The sequence below is a fragment of the Malus domestica genome, chromosome 10, assembly GCF_042453785.1.
Source record: "Malus domestica chromosome 10, GDT2T_hap1".
Taxonomy (NCBI): domain Eukaryota; kingdom Viridiplantae; phylum Streptophyta; class Magnoliopsida; order Rosales; family Rosaceae; genus Malus; species Malus domestica.
In genome coordinates this window covers 43,029,816-43,054,837 of record NC_091670.1, presented here as the reverse complement: position 1 = coordinate 43,054,837, position 25,022 = coordinate 43,029,816, and the positions used below count along the sequence as shown (strand labels likewise).

At 36.2% G+C, this 25,022-nt stretch overlaps 3 protein-coding genes across 3 annotated transcripts; 1 reads left to right on the top strand and 2 right to left on the bottom strand.

Annotated features, from left to right (window-relative positions):
- Window positions 1-357: 357 nt before the first annotated feature.
- LOC103412563 (U-box domain-containing protein 4) lies at window positions 358-3,522 on the bottom strand. Its single transcript, XM_008351103.4, has 3 exons — window positions 2,023-3,522; window positions 1,563-1,639; window positions 358-615 (listed from the first exon to the last, which is right to left on the bottom strand). The coding sequence occupies exons 1-2, from the start codon at window positions 3,328-3,330 to the stop codon at window positions 1,577-1,579; spliced, it is 1,371 nt and encodes a 456-aa protein (XP_008349325.1). The 5' UTR covers window positions 3,331-3,522; the 3' UTR covers window positions 358-615; window positions 1,563-1,576.
- A 12,813-nt stretch (window positions 3,523-16,335) lies between these two features.
- LOC103446797 (cytochrome b561 and DOMON domain-containing protein At5g47530) lies at window positions 16,336-18,752 on the top strand. The gene is made up of 3 exons (XM_008385937.4): window positions 16,336-17,300; window positions 17,825-18,079; window positions 18,175-18,752. Exons 1-3 carry the CDS (start codon window positions 16,665-16,667, stop codon window positions 18,466-18,468), a joined length of 1,185 nt encoding a protein of 394 aa, XP_008384159.3. The 5' UTR covers window positions 16,336-16,664; the 3' UTR covers window positions 18,469-18,752.
- Window positions 18,753-19,091: 339 nt separating this feature from the next.
- Window positions 19,092-22,033, bottom strand: LOC103422491 (inositol-phosphate phosphatase-like). The gene is given in 12 exon segments (NM_001328851.1): window positions 19,092-19,383; window positions 19,542-19,598; window positions 19,679-19,779; window positions 19,857-19,925; window positions 20,412-20,455; window positions 20,549-20,603; window positions 20,773-20,857; window positions 20,931-21,034; window positions 21,157-21,237; window positions 21,583-21,633; window positions 21,739-21,794; window positions 21,910-22,033. Coding segments are annotated over 12 exon segments (813 nt in total). The 5' UTR covers window positions 21,923-22,033; the 3' UTR covers window positions 19,092-19,286.
- Window positions 22,034-25,022: the final 2,989 nt, after the last annotated feature.

Below are 25,022 nucleotides of genomic sequence, written 5' to 3'. Positions count from 1 at the left end.
GTATATCGTATTATCAGAAATTATTTTAAATATTTTTATTTAAAATTAAATATAAATAATACCTGACAAAAACTAAAAGTACAATGTATAATAAATAGACACAATTTGAGAATATCTAAATCCTCATAAAAAGGATCCGGAAAGGATCTCATTCTCTGAAAAAAAAGTATATTAATATATATACACACTGCGGTGCACTGCACCAACAGCACAATTTTGGCCTTGGCTTGGATGAATTGCATGCAGTGGGACAGGTGGTGGTGAGGCAGAGAGAGGTGATGGTGCAGCACGAGAAATTTGTAAGTGCGATAAAAATACGGATAATATACTTCGTATTTTTATGTAAGTAATAAAAAATTATATTTTTAAATTATTAACTTTTTGACATATATATCTTATTATTTATGTCATGATAAATAGTATACCACTTCATATAACGATCACACTAAATCTCTCATGCAGCACACAGCAACTCACCTGCTACTTTAATACATTGCATTTCCCAATAAAATACTGCTCCCAAACGGCCGTTGTATCGCTTGCTGTTTGGTAGCCGAGATAGAACCTGAACTGTTTGCCATCCCTATCCCATTCCCTTCTCATCCCTTACTATTTCTGTATTCACGGTTAAACCACGTCAATATTTTATATTAATTTTTTTATAAAAATAATAAAATAAAAAACAATGAGAAAATAAAATATTAACGTGATTTAATCGTAACCACAAAAATAGAAGAGGATAAGAAGGATATGGAATGGAGGAGGGCTAACAATCCAGGTCCGCCGGGATAATTGACTAAAGGTGTGGAGAACAAAGGATCAAAGTTGCATTCTCTACTACGCAACGAATAAAGATGATCATCATCCACCGGACAACGGATAATGGGTCCAGATCACAGCACAAGTTGGAGAGAGATTTGTATGAAATAAAGAAGCCTAAGGGTAACGGTATCCCAAACATATGCGCCACTTCGTGCGTTAACTTACATGATTGGTTTGGAAAACTATCACCTTAGCGTCGCCCTCCCACAATCTCCAACATGTTCAACGTATGAATTCCCATCATACGGAACTCAGAACACAATCAATAAGGAAAGAACAGAGGTGATACGTTTCCAAACAGTTCATACTAAAACCGGATAATCGGTAAAACCCTTTTAGCAAAATTCGGGTTTACGCAAACAAAACACAAGGATCCAAATGACCCAAAACCACCACAAGGCAAACATGTATTCCACCCCTACAAAAAAACCAAGTCAATGGTAGATAAAAAGGAGGGAAAAGAGGGAAAGAAAATACCCAACCAAAAAACCTAGTTAAATTCATACATCTAAACTACTAAGAAGTCAGTAGTCTCTTGCTCACTAGCTTCCTCTAATCTCTCTCCCTTCTTCCTACAACCATATCATATTCTTCTTCCTAGCTTCTCAGCCACACTGTACAAAGTTACAACAAACCATGAAAACACCAACACTTCCATATACAAGTGCAACGGAACACTACTCAAAAACCACATACACAGACACAGAGTATAGCTTTTCCTCTCTGAGTAGTGAAAGTACCTCCCTTGGCTCCTCTAAAGAGCCGAAGAGGACGCTTCTTGTCTCGGTTCTCTCAAGTACCCAAGAAGCGTTTCAGCCTGCAAAAACAACCAAACCCCCATTATAAACCAAGCAAGCGAGCTCCACTAACAATATGATCGAACATCAACATCATGCAGCATCCAAATGCAGACTTGGAATTACCAAATGCATGAAAATTCGCATCTCATTGTATAGTTCCTTCAACCAAAAGCTTCAGCTGCCAATTTGAAATGAACAATCTTTTTTCTTTTATTCGAGCGATATTCTAATCTAATCTAAACTACGGGATGGGGTTTCGGTATAGGCTAATGTCTACAACAATATTAGCACCATTTCGTCTATACGATTATAAACAATTTAACACTTGAACATGCATATGTAATGCAATTTAAGTAAAGATTGTCGTACCAATATCCGACTAATGAAATAATCAAGATACCTTGTGCTTAGCTTTAACACTCCCAGTCTGCGAAAGCGCAACCAACGGCGGAATCCCTCCTTCCCTCACAAGCAACCCTCTGTTCCTCACACTCTCAGTGCACAGCTGCAACAGTGTCAACACTGCAAACTCCTTTCCCTTCACCGACCCATCCTCAATCGCCTCCACAAGCGCTGCCAGCCCGCCTTCCTCCACAATAGCCTCCTTTCCCTCCTCAACTCCTGCCAAGCTACTTAGCACCACCATCGCCTTCTCCGCCAGGCCCGTCCCCTGCTCCGCCACCAGCGCCACTAGCGGCTTCACAGCTCCGGCGCTCACCGCCCTCTCTTTGTTGGGCTTTATCGAGCAGAGCTTGTACAGAGTCGTCAAGGCGTCCTTTTTGCCCCTCATGGATCCACTTATTAACAGGGAAACCAGGGGCGGAATCGCGCCGCATGCTCCGATTGAGCCCTTGTTCTCTTCAATTAGCGCCAAGCTCAGCAGCGCACAGGCGGCGTTTTGCTTCGAGGTCTCCGTCCCGGTCTTGAGGACGTACACTAACGACTTTATAGCTCCGGCATTGGTGATTATTGCCTTGTTCGATTCGTGCAGTGAGAGGTTAAACAGCGCTGTGACGGCGTGCTCCTGCGTCCACGGATCGCTGCACCGCAGCAGAGGAATTAGAGCAGGGACGGCGCCGGACTCGCCAATCAAGGCGCGATTGTCGGCCCGGTTCTTCGCTAAAAGCCTGAGCTTGGCAGCAGCAGATTGCTTCACGGCAAGCGACGGCGATTGGAGGCCGTCGACGCAAATCTTGACCGTCGGCTGAAGATCCTCCGGCGAAATGCTTTCGATGATTTCGGTCGAGAAGTTCTCCCTCTGCAAAAACCCCTGACATGGCTCCGGTTCCGGCGCAGCCTCGGCTGATTCGGAGGTCGGCCCGTTTTCTGGCGACGGCAAGCTCGCGAGTCGTTGCAATTCTCCCGAGATGTCACTGCTGCAGGCAGAGAAATCGCTGAAGGCTTGGGAGAGCTGGAGGTACTCCTCGTCGGAGGAGGCAGACTTGGCGGCGGAGCTGTGGGTGCGTAAGGCGAGCTCGCCGAGGCGCATGTCGACGACCGAATCAGTTAGGTTCTCGGAGACAAAAGGCGATCTTTCGGCGGCGAAGGAGGTTCGGGAGTGGTCGTCTTGGTAGATGCTGGAGCGGATGGTGCGCATGGAGCGGCCAGTTTGGCGGTGGATTTTGGTGGAGGAGGGAGAATAGAAGTTGCGCGTGTGCGGCGGGAAGTGGTGGTTGGAGCCGGAATGGGAATCTTCAAGAGAAACCATTCTCAAAGCTCGGAGCTTTACAACAAATTTCAGAAATTTGCAGATGTGATTTGAGTTTTTGGGGAATTTTCAATTGGGGTTTTGTATTAGAGGTAGTGTGGAGTAGAGAAGGAATTCATGGCGTGGTGAAGTGCGGAATTGGGAGGGAGAGAGGGAGGGAGGGAGGGGGTGAGTGGAGAGAAAAGGTTGAAGCTGAGGGGCAGTGGGATTTATTTATTTTTAAAGGTCTCTGTCATATGTCATCTGTATATGACTGTATGTTTGTACGTATTGAGAGATTTATGACTGCTCGAACACAGACTGCTACGTTATTTAGTGCTATACAAGTGAAGGAATTTTTTTTTTTTAAGTATCTTTTCGCTTATAAAATGATATATCTTCATGTGTTTTGTGGAGTCATTTTTCTTGGGGATGATGTTTTTTTATATATTTGGTTGTATTAATAATTAGGATTTATTATGTCATTATTATATCATCGTTACGTGGTTGTTATATTACCATTAAGTCATTAATATACGATCAAGATCTCGTCATTATTAAAAACTAATTATTTCTACAACTAAATCTCAAAAACTAATTATTCATGCCTATTGCCATTTTTTCTATTTTGTCAGAGACGTATGAAGCAATATAGTGTTATTCATTTTGGGTTGTAAATGAAGGCTTTAGGTTTGATTTGCATTAACAACAACTACGATTTAATATTTTTTTTTGAGCTTGATGCTAATTGTATTTGCATAGAATAAAATATCATGTATAAAATAAGATGTATCGAGCGAAATTACAGAACAAGCAATGATTGAAAATTACTTCTCATATTATAATCTGTCTAAAAATGCTTAAGTCGTTATGCTCATAAGAACTTTTATTAAAAGCACTTCAAATTTTAATACAAATTAAGTGATTCATGAAGAAAAAAATCATTGAACAAAGCATTTTCAATTCCTTTTATAATTCGTGAGCATTTTAAAATTGTTGATGTATGTGACAATAACTCTCTAAATACTTTTCTTTGTTTATATGGTTGGTGTGAGTTTAAAGGGCGACGGAGTCACAAGCAAAGCTTCCTATGCAAAATGATCGCAGACCACATATTTAGCCAGAGGGTAACGACACCGTTTGGTAACACAAACAACGGCATGAAACTAAAAATTTAGAATTAAGGCAGGGGGCTGATGTGACCGTGGGCAGGGGCACAAATCCAGTTGGCTTTTTTTGATGCGACGGGTGCATTTTAGGTGGGACCCATGAAAGGTGCCACGCCGTCCTTTTGCCCACTTTCGAACCTCAACCTTTCGGTCAAAACTTGAATTGGCAAGCAGATCTGTGAGTCCGGGTGAAAAAAACAGAACCAATGGAAGTAGTTTTTCACGCACGTCCTTTTATTTACCGAGAATTAAGAGAGAGCTATGTGAAAGGAGGAGGACGATAACATAATTATGTTTCGATGGAAAATATTATTAGCATTTCAAAAATTTTATTTTACACTTTGTACAAATGTATTTTTTTTTTTAATATATAAAGTTTGCGATGTATAATATGATTTTTAAAATGTTAATAACAATTTCGTATTCCGATTAATCTTGCAATACCATGTAGCGGGATTATGCATTTTGTAAGGATTGAGCACATGGTAAGCACAATATATTTTAGAAATTGCTATCTCAACTATCCTGTTTCATGTAAATTTTTGTCACCGTAACGTGTATAAACAACAAGATTCAGCTAGAATAGGGAAGGGCACGTGTTGCCAGCTGCATCATCCTGTAATGGTTCTGATCAAGCCGTCCGAGTCTCCGGACGATGAGTAATATAGGTGCGAGGACGGTGGTATTTGGTGTTGGAGATGGGAGGGTCTAGAGAAGTGGGCCAAAGTCAACTACAAAGTGTTTTCCATAACCTGGGTATTGTGTCCAAAATCCACCACGTCAGCCACACGTGCCTGGCCAACACAGAGCCAGAGATGAAAGACCTAGTACTCTAATCATGACTCCATCAGTTGATTAACCACGTTTAGGGTTTGGTTTATGCAAGAAAATGGGCAAAAGTGCCCACTTATTTATGCTGATCACTGGTGAAGTCCTAATTACTAATTAGTAGTCCACCAGACAAAGTTTAATGGATTTGTTATTCAAAAGGTGCCTACCTCCTCTCGAAAAGGGTTCTCGGTAGATTATTTTTCTAGGAATTTTAAGAATTCTGTAATTATGTATGTTCATCGTATATCAGGCGTTCAGTTTTCGTTATATATTATTTATATTTAAATTTTAAATTATTTCTAATAACACCATATATGATAAACGAATACGATTATATGATCTCCAAAAAAAAGATCCACGGTTCACCACCTCCATCTTGTGATCTTCCTCTTATCTGCTAACCATGCCAATGTGCCCAAAAGTAACAAATTAATATTTGAACCTCGAGCCCGTTAAAGGTCGGGACACTATAATTATGATATTTGTTGACATCACCGATTTTAAGAGTTAACATTTCTGTATATACAAATATAATAATTAAAATTATAAAAGAGACGATTTCTAAAGGAAAAAAAAGTATTATTTTATTAAAAGAAATAGGTGATACTAGAGCCAAATATTGCCTATCCTATTCCAAATTGAAAACATTGCTCACCAATATAAACTTATAATATTACTGATTACGATCTTCTATGCGTAGATACAAAGAATTGGCTCACCTAATTATCAATCTAAACTAATATAAATATAGCTTAATTGTCTTGTATTTTTCAGCACCTAATAAACTTTTCTTTATGTCTGATCTGGTCTACTGTCCATCTCCTATATCTCCAATCAATTTATTTTTATAAATTTCATTGATATTTCCGCAGCCACGCCATTCAACAAAAAGTACTCTATATTATAAATTATAATCTTCACTCAAACATACGTACGCTTGTTAATGCATATATACAGATGTTTCATGAACAATAATATAACCGGATATTATTCGTTTCATTAATATTCATGATAAACTCATGTTAATCCTACATGCTGAGTTGTTTAGCACCCTAACTGCCCTTTTGAAAATCTGCAAAAGATGGTGTTTGTTCTTGGTGAACAAATATTCAGAGATGATATTATACAAACTTATTGGGGTGGATCAACCAAATATTGCCACGTTACAATTATGTTTGATTGATGAATTCTAATAATGTGGAGAGATTTTTCGGTGTGCCTAAAACATGTACTTGTATACTACATTTCATTATACAATTAGATGAACTCTTGAAACATAAAATTTATCTCTAGTTAAATTATGAAATATGATATATTACTCTGTATTTCGATCACACAAGAAAAATTCTCAACAATTTGCTGTATTTATTTGTTTATTCATTTGGTCTAGGACTTTGTAATATGCCGTATTTTTACAGATAATGTTTTGATATGATTATCCATCCTAGGTTATCAAGTAAAAAGTTGTAATTAGTTGATCAGCTCACTTCACTACACAGTATCTTTTACATGATAACGCGCATTTGACTAAAACTTTTAGAATGATGACGAACTTCCAGTAATTTTCTGTAATATTGTAAATGTTTGTAACTTGGAGATTAAACTGAAAATCCATCATCATTTTTAATACTTTATATTACTTATAACGCACGATTATTCAGAATTATAATCAAGTTCATAATAATGTTACACTTATTTTATTTTTCATACCATATACAAATATATTGTATAAATATGATATAAAAATGTGACAAGAATAGCATTTTTGTTAAGTTAATTAGAATTTCAGGGTTTGAAGATTAAAGAGGCTAATGATGGCTGCACAGACTTGCAACAATTTTATGCGCTTTTTGGCGAATGAGTTTTGATGTTTGTGGTTCACCATACTCGGCACTCAGAGCGACAACACATGAGTTGGAAGCCAGGCCGATTGACGTAATAATAATCCTGATTAAGTAAACACTTTTAGTGTGCAAACATGTGCTAAAGATAAGTAAATTTTACCACAAAACTAGTATAGAAACGACGATGCGATCATGGTGTCATACTGCATTAAGAAAACTCCTCACAAGCTAGAAGCACGTGGAATCGAAATTAGAACAGAATGAGGTGGTGTAAATAATGCAGTCGAGGTTCTACACGAAATTAAATTAAAGAGTGACTCAACTCCATATAAATTATTATATTGTTCTCAAATTGTTTGATTAGGTGTTTAGACTCTAAGCACACCTCTTACTCATGATGTTGTTTAAGCTTAATACGTTACTTACACATATTGATTAACGTGAGCCACGTGAATCTTTAAGCTCAATAAGTGAATTTGATACTACAAATAAAAGTTACGAGAATCCATCTAAATCAATCGATCATAGGAAGAATGACTCAACGTATAAATTCTTGTAACGTGTAAGGTTTCTAATTCCCCGATGCAAAAGTAATAGATATAAAAGACTTGACAAGTTGAACATGCATTAGTTTGTAGGGTTAAGATTTTATATGTACAAATTTGGGCCTGGAAGTTAACTCTCGGATTTTATAGAATTTTGATGGCAAACATCAAATTGAAAGCTCTAGCTAGCTGGTTGTGACATGCATGGCTGATCTGTTCGGTGTCCAATTTGCAAGCAATGTGCATTGGTGTGCCAATTGTTTTTCTGTTCATCTCTTGTCCACAAAAAATTATTAATTAAAATGAAAAGTTGTCAACGGTGATGAATAAACTGTATGTGGCTGTTAAGTAGGCTTCATCCTCATCCATTTGAAGTTGACAAGTCTGTCTACATGCATGCGAAACTATGGTTCGTGTTTGTCTGTACTGTTTGCGTACGATTTCACACCAGATCCTATATATGTACATACATATGTATTTATGTATATCTATATATATGCCTGTAATTAGGAGGTTATATTTTGCATAAAACGATTGACCAAAATAAAAATGTTTTGCATATAAGGTATGCACATCGGGTTGGCGAGTTTTCGAGCTGTTTTATATCTGTATATTATATATATATATATATATATTATTTCAAAACAGCACACCAGATTTGAAATTAAAAAGAATATATAATTTTCCACAAATATTATATATATATATATATATATATATATCATACTTAATTTCCCTTTCAACATAAATGAAAATCGATTAAAAGGCTAGTCTGTGTGTGCATGTAGACGAAGACGTTTTCAATACTATCGATCTTTAGTAAATACTAATAATGCATGTCCAAGTTCATCGACCATCTGTGTTTGATGTTAAATATGAACTTTTGAATATTACAGAATTGAAAGCTTCATATATTACAGAATTGAAAGCTTAATGTAGTCTCTCTCTCTCTCTCTCTCTCAGAATAGTAGGAAGATCAAAACTTTTAAATTAAATTTGTAAACTAAATAATGTGGTATTGGTTATTGATTATTACTTAATATTGATTAACGAACTTATTTTTTTATAGGTTTTTGTCACAAATGATCCCTGAAATTGACCCACTCTATCAAGGTGATCCCTGAAATTGAAAATCAATAAATGTAGTCCCTGAAAATGAGTGTTGCAAATCAATGTGGTCATTTCGTCACAATTCCGTTAAAAATTATGTTAAGTGCTGACGTGACACTTAAATGGTCCCACAAATTTAATAAAATATTATTTTGTGAATTAAAAATATTTAAATTTAAAAAAAAAGATGATTGAACACTGTTCATCATCTTCTTCCCATGAGAAATTTTTTTTTTAAGTTTTTATGTTTTAAATTCTTGACATTTCTTGAACTTTTCTCATTTTTAGCTTGATTTAGTGTTTTTTCATCTGGGTTCTTGAAATTTTTTGAGATTATTGGTTCTGGCAAATTTTTGAGTTAGATTTTTTGTGAAGAAAATGAGTTAGATTTCTAGGTTCTTGAAAATTTCCTGAGATTCTTGAACTTTGTCCATGGGATTGTTCTGGTACCCGTTTCTACGACGACGAAACCATCTAGGAGGCCATTGAAGGTTCGCCACACGAAGGTGGAGGAGTGGGGTGGGAAAATCCAATGGCCACCATGTGTGTGGCCAGGATCTTTCAACTGACCTGGGAACCCGACCACAGTTCCAACGGCGGCACTCTACCCAGAGAGTGGGAGGGGGTATGGGGTGGGGGCTGTAGTGGGAGGTTGGGAAGATGATGAACAGTGTTCAATCATCTCCTATTTCTTATTTTTTATGTTTCAAGTTTTTAATTATAAAATCTAAAAATTGTTTTTTAATATTTAAATCTTTTTTAATTCAAAAAATAATATTTTAATAAATTTGTGGGACCTATTTAAGTTCCATATCAGCACTTAACAAAATTTTTAACAGAATTATGACAAAATGACCACATTGATTTGCGACACTCATTTTCAGGAATTACATTAATTGATTTTCAATTTCAGGGATTACCTTGATGGGTGGGTCAATTTCAAGAAATATTTGTGATAAAAATTATTTTTTTTTATTGATGACACGCCATGTGGTTTAAAATTTTAATTTCTCCAACCTTATTCATTTAAAAATATAGAGTTTTAACAAAAAGTTCATAGTACTGTTCACTTTAATAAAAAATCATATTTTAACACTAAAAAATCAAACATGCTACTATTTACTTTCCCATTTATTTTGTGTTTATCGTTAAAACTTAAAGTTTTTAAATTCTTTTTATTAGTTTTCCTTTAAAAATACGTATTTGATTGATGTTATTGAATCAGAACATTACCTAGTGGACGATACCTCAGTTTTTAACTGCATTAGTTGGTGTGTATTCACTTACTGCTTTCCTGTGCCAAAGTAATCGATTTTTGTTATCTTTAATGGACTGCATGGCCCATGAGTCCTCACTTTTCTGCTTCAAATCTTTCTTCGTATCTTTTGAAGATCACCTGAATCTGTAAAACTGTGTGGCTATATTTGTGTGATGTACTGGATGGCTGTATTTGGACTTTCCAAGTTGCAAGCAATTAGGGATGATTTGAGAGTGAGATGCTTAAAAAAAAAAATATCCATGAAAAAAAGCTATGAGAATTTTAAGTGTTTGGTAAACTAAAAAAAAAGGGCTTATTTTAGAAGCTGTTGTGAGAATAAGCTGAAATCAAATGAAAAAGTTGAAGCAGCTATTTGCAGCTTTGAAAAACCCACTATCAAACTGTTTTTCTTTCCAAAAGCACTTTTACAAAAAAATTTACCAAACACTCTGCTGATTTATTTCACAGCCGCTTATTCTCACAGCAGTTTTTTTTCAAAGCACAAAAATATCAAACCAGCTCTAAGACTAATTAACTTAGTAAGAAAAGAATTAAAAAATGTTTTCATTGAAACGAGAAATTTGCAAAATTGACCACTTGCAAATATTACATTTGTATTTCTGGCCCCACTATCTAACATTTTGTGGTTTGTGTTTTTTCCTGCTTCGGCCTCAACCGATCGTTTGAAGACTAGAGAGTCCCTCACCCAAACATAGCTTAAATATTCTACGTTACTCACGTCAGCCCCTTTCTACTAAGTAAATTACTTCGGGTAAAAACATTGTATTAGAGCAACTCTCATAATAAAAAAAAACGTCAAGTAAACCTAAATTAAAGAGAATATTTACCCAAGAATACTAAATAAATGGGTGTGCCCAACCATGTTTAGCCTGCAGCAGACAGCTCCTGAAAATTAACCGTACTACTGGAAGAGGATTCTCTCATGAGGTCAGGATGGGGATCCTTATGATCAGGCCATTCGGATCGTTCAAATTTAATCTAACGACTCTAAATAGGAGGGTAATTTAAAAGTTATAATATTTACAACCATTGAATTAAATTTAAACGGTCCGGATAACTTCGTTAGAGGATCCCTATCCTGAGCTCCGAAGAGGATCCTCTTCCCCTACTACACATGACATGACTCACAAAAAGGGATGTTTACTACATGCAATTCAAATCTCAGGTACACATAGTGATATCATTGCGAAATACTGTTAGAGACCTCAAATTTAATTAAGACAATCGTATCACTGTACATAATGATCATAATTTCTATTTAAATGATAATTAAGCTTACTGTTGTTGGCGTTAATTGAATGTACAACGAATCGCACCAAACCTACAAACATGCTTTTAGATAGGGTTTGGGTTTTGAAACGTTTAAAAGTGGTTTTGGTAATTGGGTTTTGGTCATTTAATGGTGCATCATATTTCATGAGAATGGCAAAGCTGAAACTTGAAGGAAACTGAAAGATAAGTAGGCACGCACGATTGTCTTTCATCATAATATGCCAATGAAGCTAGCTTAGTGGGCACAGTGATTACGACCATGACCAAAGCCCTATTCCTTGTTTTCAAAGATGTGTATATCATGGCTGTATGGGATGGGATATGGGACAACGACCTTCGATTCTAGGTTAGGAGAGAAACTTGCCTACATTTTCGATGCTAGATTAGTGGCCAATATCATAAGTCATGAACTGTCAATTTATATGTTGTAATCTTTTTACGTGTTAATTTATGATTATCACGTTGTTGCATCGACAGAAAAAACATGCTGTTGCATTTCGGGTGCAAGAAAGTTCTTTCTCATTCGAGCGAGAGGAGGACAACAACCCATGATTCTTGGAATCTACGACCCCTGGCTGGCACCAAACCCTTTTGGCTTAAGCAATTAGCATGCGCAATCACAAACATCATTCACAAAAAACAAACAGTCTCTTGTGGCCTAAATCGAATCCCATTTTCTCGAACATTGGATTGATTGTTGGATTAAGACGTAAGAGAAAACTAATTAACATCAAACATGAAAATGCACATCCTTTTCTTCTTTCTTTGGTCTAAATAATATGTATCCACACTTTTATTTATTTACAGTTGTGAATTTTATTTGATTTATTCAATTCAATCATAAAAAATAAATAAAAATGTAAAGAAAAAGGTAATGCATAGAAATTAAGGAACTTTAACGAAAAATCATATTTTTACATTAAAAAGTCAATCATGGTACTATTTACTTTACCCTTTATTTTGTTCTTATCGTTAAAACTTAAAGTTTTCAAATATTTTTAATTAATTCTCCTTATAAATTACTTCGTTTCGGTTTGATTGATATGTTTGTTGCAAATTGCAGTCGTATTTATTAGGTTTCTTTGGCGATGGTTGCGTTGCCATGACTTCTGGCAGAAGCCACAATGATTCTCACTGCTGGCAAATGGTCCACCTTGTCTAATCAATCACCTTTTGGGTTCTACAGCACAGATCTGGAGTGTTCCTTGTTCACTGCGGATTCTGAATTTATATGGTCCTGGACTGGCCCGACTGGGTGCACTCGGGAGTGGTCGAGCTGGGGCCTGTCTATGAACTGGGTTATAATTTCGTGAGGCCTAAAATTTGGCCCATCATGACGTATCGTAATTCGATCAAGCCCGAGCTGAAGACAGCATTGCGTACACCCTAGGGCAGCACATGATGGGTCTTGACTCTTGACGTAAGTTACAGTTCAACGACTTTGTGTTCAAGCATTTTGCTACGAGTGTTGCTAGTACAGGCACATTGAATCTTCATGAAGAAGCAAAGTGTTTTACGAAATAATAGCACTTTCATATATATATGTCAAAAATGCAGTCAAAAGCGTTTTATTTTGTCAAAAACCGCTTGCAGCCACCTCAAGGCAAACTTAAATATTCTTACTATAACAACTTTTTGAAAAGACACTCGGAACTGTATGGTTGCCTTACGATCTGGGAGGTAGATTATCTGCCCTCTCACTTTCTTTGTTCTTTCGTGCTCATCTGTTTTATATGATTACAATTAAATCACGTTAATATTTTATATTATTTTTTTAGAGATATTAAGACAGAAATGAATAGTAATATAAGACGTGGTTTAACCGTAACCACACAAACAGGAGGGAACGAAAAGTAGGAGGGCAGATAATCTGCCTCTATAAGACCATCTTCAAAGATGTCAAATCCAAGGTGGAATACCATGTAATCAAATTTGAAAGTAGAAGCGTGTTCAAACCGATATGTCAATTCTAAGTGAATGTGGATTGACATATGAGTTTTTATATATCAAATTTGATATATTAGAAAATGTGATGTCAAATTTTTTTAATTATTTTATTGTGTGTCTCATTAATGCATCAATTATATAGCTTGAAAATGTATTTTAATTGATTTCTTTTTAAAATGGATCATACAAATATAATTTATAAAAAAAAAAGTATCAGTTGGAAAAATAAAAAATCTGACATTATTACATTAACCATCAAATTAACATTTGATATTTATTTTTTGACATCTCATTTAGAGATGCTCTAAATGCTTTAAATTTTTTATGCCAAACACAGTTAAAAACAATTTTTATTGTCTAAAAGCACTTTGAACCAGAAGTTCATGTTCTAAACCCTAATTTCACGGGATGGATGACACATGGAGGCTTCCATATTCTGACGTGATGGCTTATAGGCTTCCAGAGAAAAGGCGGACCGATGTGGAAGAATGGTAACGGTAGGTGAGGGGTGTAAATCAGCTTTTAATTGGATGGATTAATATAATGGACAATTAATGAAATATTAATTATTTATGCAAAGAGTAACCTTGTAGGAAAACCCACGAAGCTCTCTAGCTTTGGGTCAAAAATTAAGACCGCTTACCAATAAGCTCAAGTCATCCTCCTCACAGGCCAAGTCTTCTTATTGTAGAAGAGAGATGTTAATTTCAGCCTAACTAAGATTAGGTCGTCTATTAACTAGTCTTAATCCCACTTACTCCACCAAGGAATAAAAGATTGGTAGCTAGGATTATGCATGCATCACCAATATCTTCAGTCTTTCTTTTCAGAGTTCTTTAAAAAATGTAATTCATCAAAATGGGTAAGATTTCACTGAAGAGAATAACAATTACGTTCTCGTATTAAACTTACACAATTCAACCATCGTCTTTTTTCTTTCTACAAACTCTTATTTACTTATACCGTTTAGATTGAAAAAATCAAAAGAAAATCAATGAACAAAACCTGAATAAAGAGAAAATGAGTGCTGAAAACATATTCTTGTGTAAGTATCACATCTTGTTGTATATAAATTTTTGATACAAAGCAACATCAAAAACTCTGGATGACGCTGATATATAGAATTTGATTAGTACATATATATATGTTGACCCGTTAAACTTAGGCTTAAAGTTAAACAAACATTTGAAAACCACATTCCTGTTTAATTAATAGACAACAGAAAACGACAGGAGAGGCTGCCAGGAAATGAATCGTACATTTGTAATGGAAAAACATTCTTTTTGTTGGGCCATGCATTTTATATTGGTATGAAACTGTGTTGTTTTTGTGATTCAATTCCTAATCGCTGTGTGTTTTGTGATTGGAAATTAGAACACGCACCAGACCAGGGTACGTACGTACTCTCAACTTGTCCAGCTTGAGAGAGGCTGCAGGCCTTCAACTTTGTTAGCACCGACCTGCAGGGGCTGTGACCGAACATAGATGCCGATTTCCTTCTGTTCACCGCCTTCGCCGTGTTCGAAAGACGACGAAGAAGAAACGACGAAAGACCGCGGCAATGCATGAAGACCTGGAACCAGGTGAACGTTGGCTGTTGTGGGTCCCAGTGGGACGTTATGTCAAATTCTGTACGTCGTTGGAGTTTGGTTTGGTTTGACCAGCTACAGCAGCCAAGCCAGGCTTCAATTTGTGGAGATTTTCTGTTGACCTACTCAACTGTAAACCTAACCCCAACCTATCCCTTTGTTTCCTCCGTATATGCAGTGGAAATCGAAACGTTTTGGGCAAGACCGAGGTGGAGGAAGCAAGTACAAATGTAGGATATGTGATTTGATCAATTGAACGATGACCTTTATGAGAATCTCAAAGATTTTATAATTATATTCGTTTATTGTATATAATGCAATAATAAGTTATTGTAATTTTTTTTATTTAAAATTAAATATAAACAGTATTTAACGAAAATTAATTACACGATATACAATGAACGAATGCGATTAGAAAATTTTCGTAAGAATTCTAATCAATTGACCTGGTTTTTTTACACCCATTCAACACGTACGTACTGGAGCTTCAGTGGTACTTTGACCCAGCTTGTCGCTTTAATTTGACTTTTGTCAGTATGTCTTTAGTGCACCACCCTATGAAATTGCTCCAATGAGGACAATTAAGATGGTGTAGATGGTCAAATTTGGCTTTTACTTTGAACCAGTTCATATTTTGTACTATGGGTAAACGGATGTTGAGTTTAAATTTAGGGTTAATATTAATATATTTAATTTTAAAGAATTGTTGTTGGCATTTTAAAAAATCTTATTTTGGACTTCACATTTTCTATAATTAGAAAGAAAAATATCCTTGTAAGAAATGTATAATAAGATTTTTGAAACGTTAATAACAATTTTCTAATTTTATTGTAACATATAAGTTGATTATATCACGCTTCAATTTCAATTTATGTAAATTATTATTACCTCGTTAAACTATTACAATTTCTTTCCTAAAATGGTGAAATGAAAATCCTATGAATGAAATTATGAACTTGTAATAGTGATATCTTGATTAATTGACTTAACAGGATTAATTATAGATGAAGAGAACTTTCTGTTGAGTTACTTGCGGCTCACTTAAAAGTAATAAAAAGGAAAATCATCAACTGCTTTGGTTTTCGATGTTTTAAACATAGAAATATACTGTTATTTTACAAGGCATGTGGGAGGCAGAGTTTGGGAGAGACCTTGTTCTCGGAAAGGGATCATTTCCCGATCTTTTTCACTGAATCCATCACATCAATCAATCTGAATTTTTAAAATTTGATTCAACAGTTAAAGTTATTATAACTTTTAAAAAAATTCTATATTTTTAACTGTTGAATTAAATTTTAAGAACCTATATTGATTGATTGAATATATTTGGTAGAAACCATCCGGAGAGATCCCTTTCAAAGCCGACCGACTATCTTGTCGAAACGGTGATTGAAATGGAAGAACAAAGTTGGGAAAGCAAGCAAAGGCAGGTGTGAAAAGATAGAAGAAAAATAAAGTACATTTTTTTCAAAAGAAAGAAGTTTCAAACCACTAGTGAAAAAATGGAACCTTCCCCAACAGACTAGCCAACGACTTCAAAGACTCCACACGCCACCAACAACTCTTATATTTACACCCCATTTTTTCTTGCAACACCCCAAACTTCCTCACACCGCCTTTGCTTATTTTAGCAAAAAGGTCCGATCTTGTTATAAAAGCTCTCAACTTTTCCCACATTCTCAATTCCCCTTCTCCAGTTAAATAGAACCCAGTTGAGATTTTCCTTCAAAAGCACTTTTTTCAGAAGCACTTTTCAGGTTCTCACAACCATGGCTTCCACGGTGAGGCTTGCGGTGGCCTTCTCTGTTCTGCTCTCTCTCTTCTCACAATCTTCCTACGCCCAAACGACAGCCTGCGGGAACTACAAATTCACCAGCAACAGGATCTTCACCACCTGCAGCGACCTGCCTCATCTCAACTCCTTCCTCCATTGGACCTTTGACCAGTCAACGGGAAAGCTCCAGATGGCCTACAGGCACACCGGCGTCTCCGCCTCCAGCTGGGTCGCGTGGGCCATCAATCCGGATCTCAAAAGCGCGTCGTCCGCCATGCCCGGCGCCCAATCTCTCGTCGCTTGGCCGCAGTCCAGTGGGACCCCGAAGGTGTACATGTCGCCGATCCAGAGCTACTCGACCAAGCTGGCGGAGGGCAAGCTGACGTACGAGGTCACGGACTTGAAGGCGGAGTATCTGAACAACGATGAGATGATCATATTTGCAACCTGGGCGCTTCCTACCAATTTCACCACCATTCTTCAGGTCTGGCAAGAGGGACCTGTTTCGAGTGGCGCTCCTGGCATTCACAGCACTGCCGCTGCCAATCTCAAAGCCAAGGGGACTTTGGATTTGCTTTCCGGCCAGACAGCATCCACCGGCAGTGGCAGCTCAACTACTAGAAAGAAAAACGTAAGTGAATTGTGAATTGACTCAATTTTTCTGTGCTTTAATCTGATCCTTATACTGCATGTTCTGAAATTTGTTTCCTTTAGTGATCTTTTCTTGTTTTCAATTAATTCACAATTTTTCGATGCTTTGTTTGGTTTTCTTGATAAAAGTCTTTGATATTTCAATGTTATTATATTCATGAAATATAAATTAATTTTTTATATAAAAAGTATTTATTTTTTAATTACATCTGTTACATAGTCCCTTCAGCTATTGGAAAATATCAGTGTAAACTAATTTAAACTGTGAGTAGATTTAGAACTCAAGTAGCGAAATCCGCTCTAGATAACGTGGTTATGTACGCTTCTCCAAAAATATAAATTAATCTTTAATTGTATTAGTTGAGGAGGATCTGTTTGATTGTGTTAAGATTTCTTCGAATTGGTGGTCGCTTAATGGTTTTTGTAATTTAGAGTTTTAATTAAGGTCTTGAGAATTAGTCAAATCCCCTAAAATTTTTTGGTCATTTTTTATACAAATTACAGATTCACGGAGTGCTGAATGTTGTGAGCTGGGGAATCTTGTTGCCTTTTGGTGCCATGGTAGCAAGGTACTTGAAGGTTTTCAAGTCCGCAGACCCTGCATGGTTTTATCTTCATGCCGCTTGCCAGACCTCGGCATACGCCATTGGGGTCGCAGGATGGGCCACTGGTCTGAAACTCGGTAGCGATTCTGCCGGCATCCAACATGACACGCACAGAAACATTGGGATCACCCTCTTCGCCCTTGGAACGCTTCAGGTAATTCAACCTTCTTCTCTACCTAACAATGTTGTAACGTGTCTTTGATCTTTGCCCTAGCATGTACTAAGTGAAAGCTCTGAATCTGGATGCAGGTGTTCGCTTTGCTTCTGAGACCCAACAAGGATCACAAGTTCAGATTCTACTGGAACATGTACCACCACGCAACCGGGTACGCTGTTATCATCCTTAGCATCGTCAACATCTTCGAAGGATTCGACATCTTGAAGCCTAACAAGAACTGGAAGAATGCATACATCGGCTTGATCATTGCTTTCGCTGTCCAAGCTGCATTGTTGGAAGCTTACACATGGTATGTTGTATTGAAGAGGAAGAAGTCTGAAAAGCCAACGCATGCTGCGAACGGTGTTAACGGCTATGGTGCTTAGAGGTCGGAGGGACGAAAAGCAGAGTGCACGGAATGGTTTGTTAGACGGAGGAAATGGCTCTTTCGAGTTCTTCCTCCTCTTTCGCGGCCCTTCTGAATACATTTGTTGTTGCATCCTTTTGTATATTTATGGCATGAGTGTTCGAGTACGCGTGTGTGCTGAGGGAGTTCGGGATTAGAAGTTATTCTTTTGGTAAATTAGTCCTTGGGCAGTCCCTGCCTGAACTTTGTATTAGACATGCTGTCCGAGATAGAGATTTAATATATTTGTAACTTACTCATTTATACCTTTATTTTCTCCCTTTATAATTGATTTAATTATTGGGAAATGATTTCGGCACTCTTTTTTTTCATGCCTCACTTCTCTATTTTCTAAGCCCTTGGATTGAATGAATCGGAGAATCAAGGGACAAAAACCACATAGAGGAGTGCAACAACAACAACAACAACAAAGTCTTTTCCCATTAAGTGGGGTCGGCTACATAGAGGAGTGCAGAAGGAGAAAAACAGATGGAATTCATATCGCCTGGTTTTTCCATCTCATTCTAAATTTGTGTCTATATTTCACTTTAATTTCACATACTCGAAAAATCAAATTCATTTGTGAACCTATAAACATACAACAAATACAAACATTGCCAACGATATGTCATCAAAATAAGTTGGACAATTAGTATGTCATTGCACATGCCCTAAATACCATTTCAATGTTCCAATGGGTATTAACTTACACCCATGTAATTAAAATGAGGAATCCAATTTATTGCTTCATGGAGAGGATGTTTAACTTGAAAGATTTGATAGAGTGAAGAAGCTGACTCATTCCGAATCTCGCAAAACCTCAACAAATGCATCCTTAAGCAGAGGGTTTGATGCTGCTACTCTTTGAGATGTGATGCCAAACTCCTTACCAGATCTGATGCAGAAAATTACATCCAATTCTTGAAGGTAAGTAAAAGTGTGTACATATGATCTTACATGCAAGTTTCAAGTTTTGTTAACAAAAAGATAGACGTTTATTGCAGACTCAAATTGATTCTTGAATGATCTTAAGCTGAAGGTAAAGTTACTTACGGATCATACACACACCCTCCGGCTTCTGTAACAATCACAGCACCACCTGCAACATCCCTGAGGCACAAGAAAAACCAATGTCAATCACTTACCGGCTGACACTGAAATTAACAAGCATAGTAGAAAGAAGATCATACCAAGGACCCCCAAAGCCGAGCTCATAAAATAGATCAATCCTCCCGCATGCAATTCCACAGAGGTTCAGTGCACAGGAGCCGCTCATGCGAATAGATCTCACCTGCTCAAAAGAGAGATTAATATACAATTGGGATGCCAACACAACTGAAGATCAGCATTTGAAAGTTCTGGTTCTACCTTAAATAGTAAGCGATTAATTCTCCCTGTGGTTGCATCCACTGTTAGGTTATCACGTTTTACTCCAACCTGCTCTTCCAGTACAACAACATATGAGGGCTTTTAATATAAAAAAGGTTTTAACATTTATCATGTTTGCCACTGTATAACTCTTCATTGAACTAACATATTTATGAAAAAAAATAGAATGCATATAAAGATTCCAGCTTATATATTTTCGTATAATTCAGGTGCTATTATGCAGGAGCATATAATATACCAAAGCATCATCTACGGTGACATTAACTAGTCTTTGAAACAAGAAAAGAAATTGTTAATCTATACCTAATTTCTACCTTTATCCCACCAGAGAGTATTCAACACAATATGCATGGTTATGTGACTTACATTCTCATCCTATAACATCTTATCATTACCAATTTCTAGTCCCATTTTTTAACTAAAACGTTCACGGTGGGCTTTATTTTACATGGGGATTGGCTAGAGAAACAACAAATCAGCCCATTCATGTAAAACAATGATAAACCACCATCCGTCAATCAGTCAACTCTATACCTCAGTTGCAAGGAGAGACTTCACAAGTTCGTTCTTAGATGATACTGCAGTAATTCAAAACATTATTAAGCACTAAATAGGATTTTTTTTAATCATTTAGAAACAATGAAGTTGATGCTTAAAAACAGAACAATCACCTTTTATGGGATTTCCATTGAGAAATGCACCTCCTCCACGTATGCCAGTAAAGAGCTACGTATAAAGAACCCCAAGTTAGCACACTTTCCTCAGCTAGTACTACTTAGAGAGCAAGTTTTCATATTTCAGCAGAAGCTAGACCATTCATAATTGTATCATCTATTAGAACAAGAGTCATGGCTAACCACTGGAGTTTAACATTAGTGGAGATAAGAATCCTAACCTCGTCAATTATTGGATTGTAAACAACACCAACTGTAGGTATCTTTCCAATTGTAAGGCCGATTGACACACAGACAAAGGGGAACCTATAACAGCAATGAGAATCAATCAGCATAGCGAAAATAAACAAAAATCTACAACACAAGAATTGACTATTACCCATGTACAAAGTTAGTGGTTCCGTCCAGGGGATCAACTATCCATGTGGGGTCATCAGTCAGCTCCGTTACACCATTAGCAGCAGTAGTCTCTTCCCCAATGAACTAAAATTAACACCGACTAAGAAAATTCAGAGCATGTAGAGAACAAACTAGTCTTAGGAGATATAATGCTATTCTAAGCACCAATGGTGAACTCTGCTGATACATCGGGATGAAGAGTTAACCTTATGAGTGGGGTAAAGCTGCTTGAGATCATTAAATATTAGATCTTCGCATGCCTTATCAGTTTCCGTGACCAAATCCACCTGCACTGCCCAACAGATTGGAAGATTAACAGAAAAGTAATGTTTTGATCATGAAATGTCACTTTGCTATATCTTGCACCCAACAGTGAGCTATCTCAACTCACATAATATAACTTTCTCCATTCATATTCTAATTCAATGCAGCATTTGGCTGCCACAGGCGAAAACTTATTCGAAACTCTTTAACCAATATGTCTTCGATGCTTGTTAAGTAATCAAATTTTAAATCTTTCACTTGAAACAATTACGCTGACATTGAATCAGCAATTATACTTCTATAATCCAATTACCCAAATAACCATTTGATTAAACACCTAAAAAAAGAAGAAAAACAAGTTAAAAGACCTGGCCTTTGTGCTCCACATGCTTGGTCTCGTAGAACCCTTTTCGAATTATCTGCAATGAGATCATACAGCACACAGATTGCACACTTTGTTTCAATTACTGCTGAGTAAAAATTAGATGAAACAAAAATTAGTTAAAGGAGCGGAGGGGACTGACCTGGCCGGCTTTCTTGGCTGCATCAACGGCGGAGGAGAGGAACTGAGCAAGCGAATCTACAACCCACCACCAGATTTTGCAAAACAAATTGCAGATTAATTTATATAAAAAAGACGAATGACAGAAAAAGGAGAATTTTATTAGAGATTAAACGATATGAAGAGAATCTACCATTTTCCGCCATTTTTACGGTCTGATGAGAGAAGCAAATGCAGATTGAGTGATACTAGGAGTCTAGGAGATGTTAACGAGTGATGGGGGCGATGTGTTCAGTGTTCGAGCTTTTCACGTAGCTCCTGAATGAAGCTACCAGGTGACTCAAACTGATTAAATAATTAAATTAAATATATGGGCCATTCGTTTATGGCATAAAGTATATGCCATTTTGCTTGCTGTAGCTATGCCAATGTTTTATTTCTTCATCATAAAATAAAATTAAATGCTATTTTTCTAGTTATTATTATTCTTAAAATAACCTCTAATAATATTTGAATATTTTTTTAGTTTTTTTAGAAAAATAAATATTAAAGTGTTGATAAGCTCAGTCGAGTCTTTGCTCATTGTCAAAGTCTCTCTTCGCGATTTTTATTGTAGTTATAATTCTATAATTCAATCCATTTCCAGATCTCGAGCCTATTGCAACTCTTATTCCTTTCTTCCCTCCAGACCCCCAATGCAACCACTTCTCCCCTCCCAAATCCCACAACCAAACATCGCATTCCTAAATTTTCATCCTCATGCCTCCATTTCCAACATTACGACAACCAATCCAACCCCTCCAGTCCAATTCTTTCTTCTGGTCTCCCATTTTATTTTTCAAAATTTTAAGTAACTATTTCATCAGTAAAATGTTTGAACAACTATTATGAATGATTAAACTAGGTGAATAGAAAATGATAAAAATATTTATTTAAAGGAATTGAGATAGTTGCAGGGAGATGGTAAGCAGAGATTTTTTTTTTTTTTTTTTTTTTTGGAGTTGGTGCTTAGCTATAAGAGAGTTAAAATAGTGTCAAAATTGTTAGTGAAACATTCGTATGACATCAATTTAAGGAACACAAGACCTCTCTTACGCATGTCACTTCAAATGATTTAAGGAAGACAGGGGGGTGACTTTGAAGAGTGATGGGGTCGAGGGATATGTGTTCATGAAGCATACAAATGGGGATCTGTTTGTATGACTGTTTTACCCATAATTTGCCCTCCATTAGTCACTAATAATATTTTTTTTAGTATAGCGATATATTTTATACTAAAAGGGGGAGAGTTTAGAAGCCATATAATAAACAACCTAATTTGATATTGAATTTGTCATCCACGTGATTCGAAACTAAGACCTTTCACTTACAAAGAAAGATGAATATCACCAAACCTTAGTACTGAGCGAGCTAGTTCTAAACATGTGTGGTTTCATTTTGAGAAATACTAAATGGATTCTCTGAAAAATGGGAGTCTCCAAGAACCCTCACCCTCTGCCATCTTTTTTTTTTTTTTCTTTTCGGTATAACGTTTTATAATAGTAGTACAAATTAAGATTAAATATAAAATAACAAAGAGTTCAACTTTTGAGAGCTACTTAACATTTCTCTGTTCCTTTTGGATGAGGGTCTGGGGAGACACTGTCCATAAAGCTTCGGAAATTTCCGTTCATTTGTATATATAATGATCAAATGGGTCCAGATCGAAAAGGAAGAAAACGGAAAAGTACATGAAGCCAAAGAGACATCCTGCACCACATAAAATACGGAGAAAGAATAGGAAACTACTACTTGGAGTGTAGTACCAGATTCGCTTCAATTGTATATACTAGCCTTCATGCAGGCATGTGCTCACGCGTAGAAGGTATTTTTTAAATTACAGTATGTTATATGTAATTTACACGTTTTAAATATATTTATATGCATAAATTGACAAAAGAAAAGTCAAATATTCGAAGTAAATGAATAATATTAAATCATGCTAGAAGAAACCCCTTACAAATCAATTAAAGCAGCTGAATCTACATAAAAAAATCGGTCTCTAAAGAATTTACATTAAGAATAAAGAAAATAATATTTAATAAATAACTGATTGAATCACATTATTGCTTGTTCATTGCGAGGCTTAGACCACCTCCTCCCTTTTAGTGTAGATAATATCGTTTGTTAAAAAAAAAATCATTTGACAACTAATTTTATCATATTATTATCTACGTGCGAAATACCTTATTCTTGCTACGCGTTATATGCGTAAATTGATAAAAGGAAAGTCAAATATTTGAAGTAAATGAATAATCTTAGATCATGTTAAAAAAAAACCTCTCATAAACCAATTAAAGTAGCTGAATCCACATAATAAAATCGATCTCTATAAAATTTACATTAAGCATAGAGAAAATAATATTTAATAAACAATTGATTGAATCACATTATTATTAGTCTATTGTGAGGCTAAGCTCACTCCTCCCCCTTAGTGTAGATAATATCGTTTGTTAAAAAAAAATCATTTGACAATTTAATCACATTATTATCCACGTGCGAATGATCTTTTTTATAACCGACATTACACGCCTCTTAAAATGTTTTGAACGTGTTTAAAAATAGATAAAATAATATTGAATGAACAATTGATTGAATCATATTATTGCTAGCCTATTGTGAGGTACTAATTAAAAAAAAGTACAAAATAAGCACTGTTAAAATGACAAAAATACCTCTGCATTATTTTGGGATGTCTTTGAATTTTTTTGTCTTGAGGGCCTTTTTATCTTTTTATTTTTATTTTTTGGGTTGAAGCTTGATGACACAAAAAATACTATTCACCTCTTGTGTTGGCTTTATATGTAGATGCCATGTTGCTGTAGCTATTCCAATGTTTTATTTCGTCATCATAAAATAAAATAAAATAAAATACTATTTTCCTAGTTAATATTATTCTAAAAATAAGCTCTAATAACAAATATTTTTTAGTTTTTGAGAAAAATAAATATTAAAATGCTGATAAGCCTAGCCGGGTCTTCGCTAGCCGTCAAGGCCTCTCTTTCCGATTTTTATTCTAGTTAGATTTCCAGATCTTGAGTTAATTGCAACTCTTATTCCTTATTTCCCTCCCTCCAGACCCGAATGCAACCACTTCTCCCCTCCCAAATCCCACAACCAAACCTCGCATCTTCTCCTGGTAAGGTCATTATAGTCATTTGATGGTAAATGCCACTGTGATGGGGGAGATAGATTCATAGAATATGCCAATATACTGCGTTCGTTATTCCTTGTTCGCCCGTGATTCATAATTTCACACGTCTCGTA

Coding starts and splice junctions, on each gene's coding strand:
- LOC103412563 (XM_008351103.4), bottom strand. CDS start 3,330: ATGGTTTCTCTTGAAGATTCCCATTCCGGCTCCAACCACCACTTCCCG. Junction 1,640..2,022: donor GTGTTAAAGCTAAGCACAAG/GTATCTTGATTA, acceptor TTGTTTTTGCAG/GCTGAAACGCTTCTTGGGTA.
- LOC103446797 (XM_008385937.4), top strand. CDS start 16,665: ATGGCTTCCACGGTGAGGCTTGCGGTGGCCTTCTCTGTTCTGCTCTCT. Junction 17,301..17,824: donor CAACTACTAGAAAGAAAAAC/GTAAGTGAATTG, acceptor TACAAATTACAG/ATTCACGGAGTGCTGAATGT. Junction 18,080..18,174: donor TCGCCCTTGGAACGCTTCAG/GTAATTCAACCT, acceptor ATCTGGATGCAG/GTGTTCGCTTTGCTTCTGAG.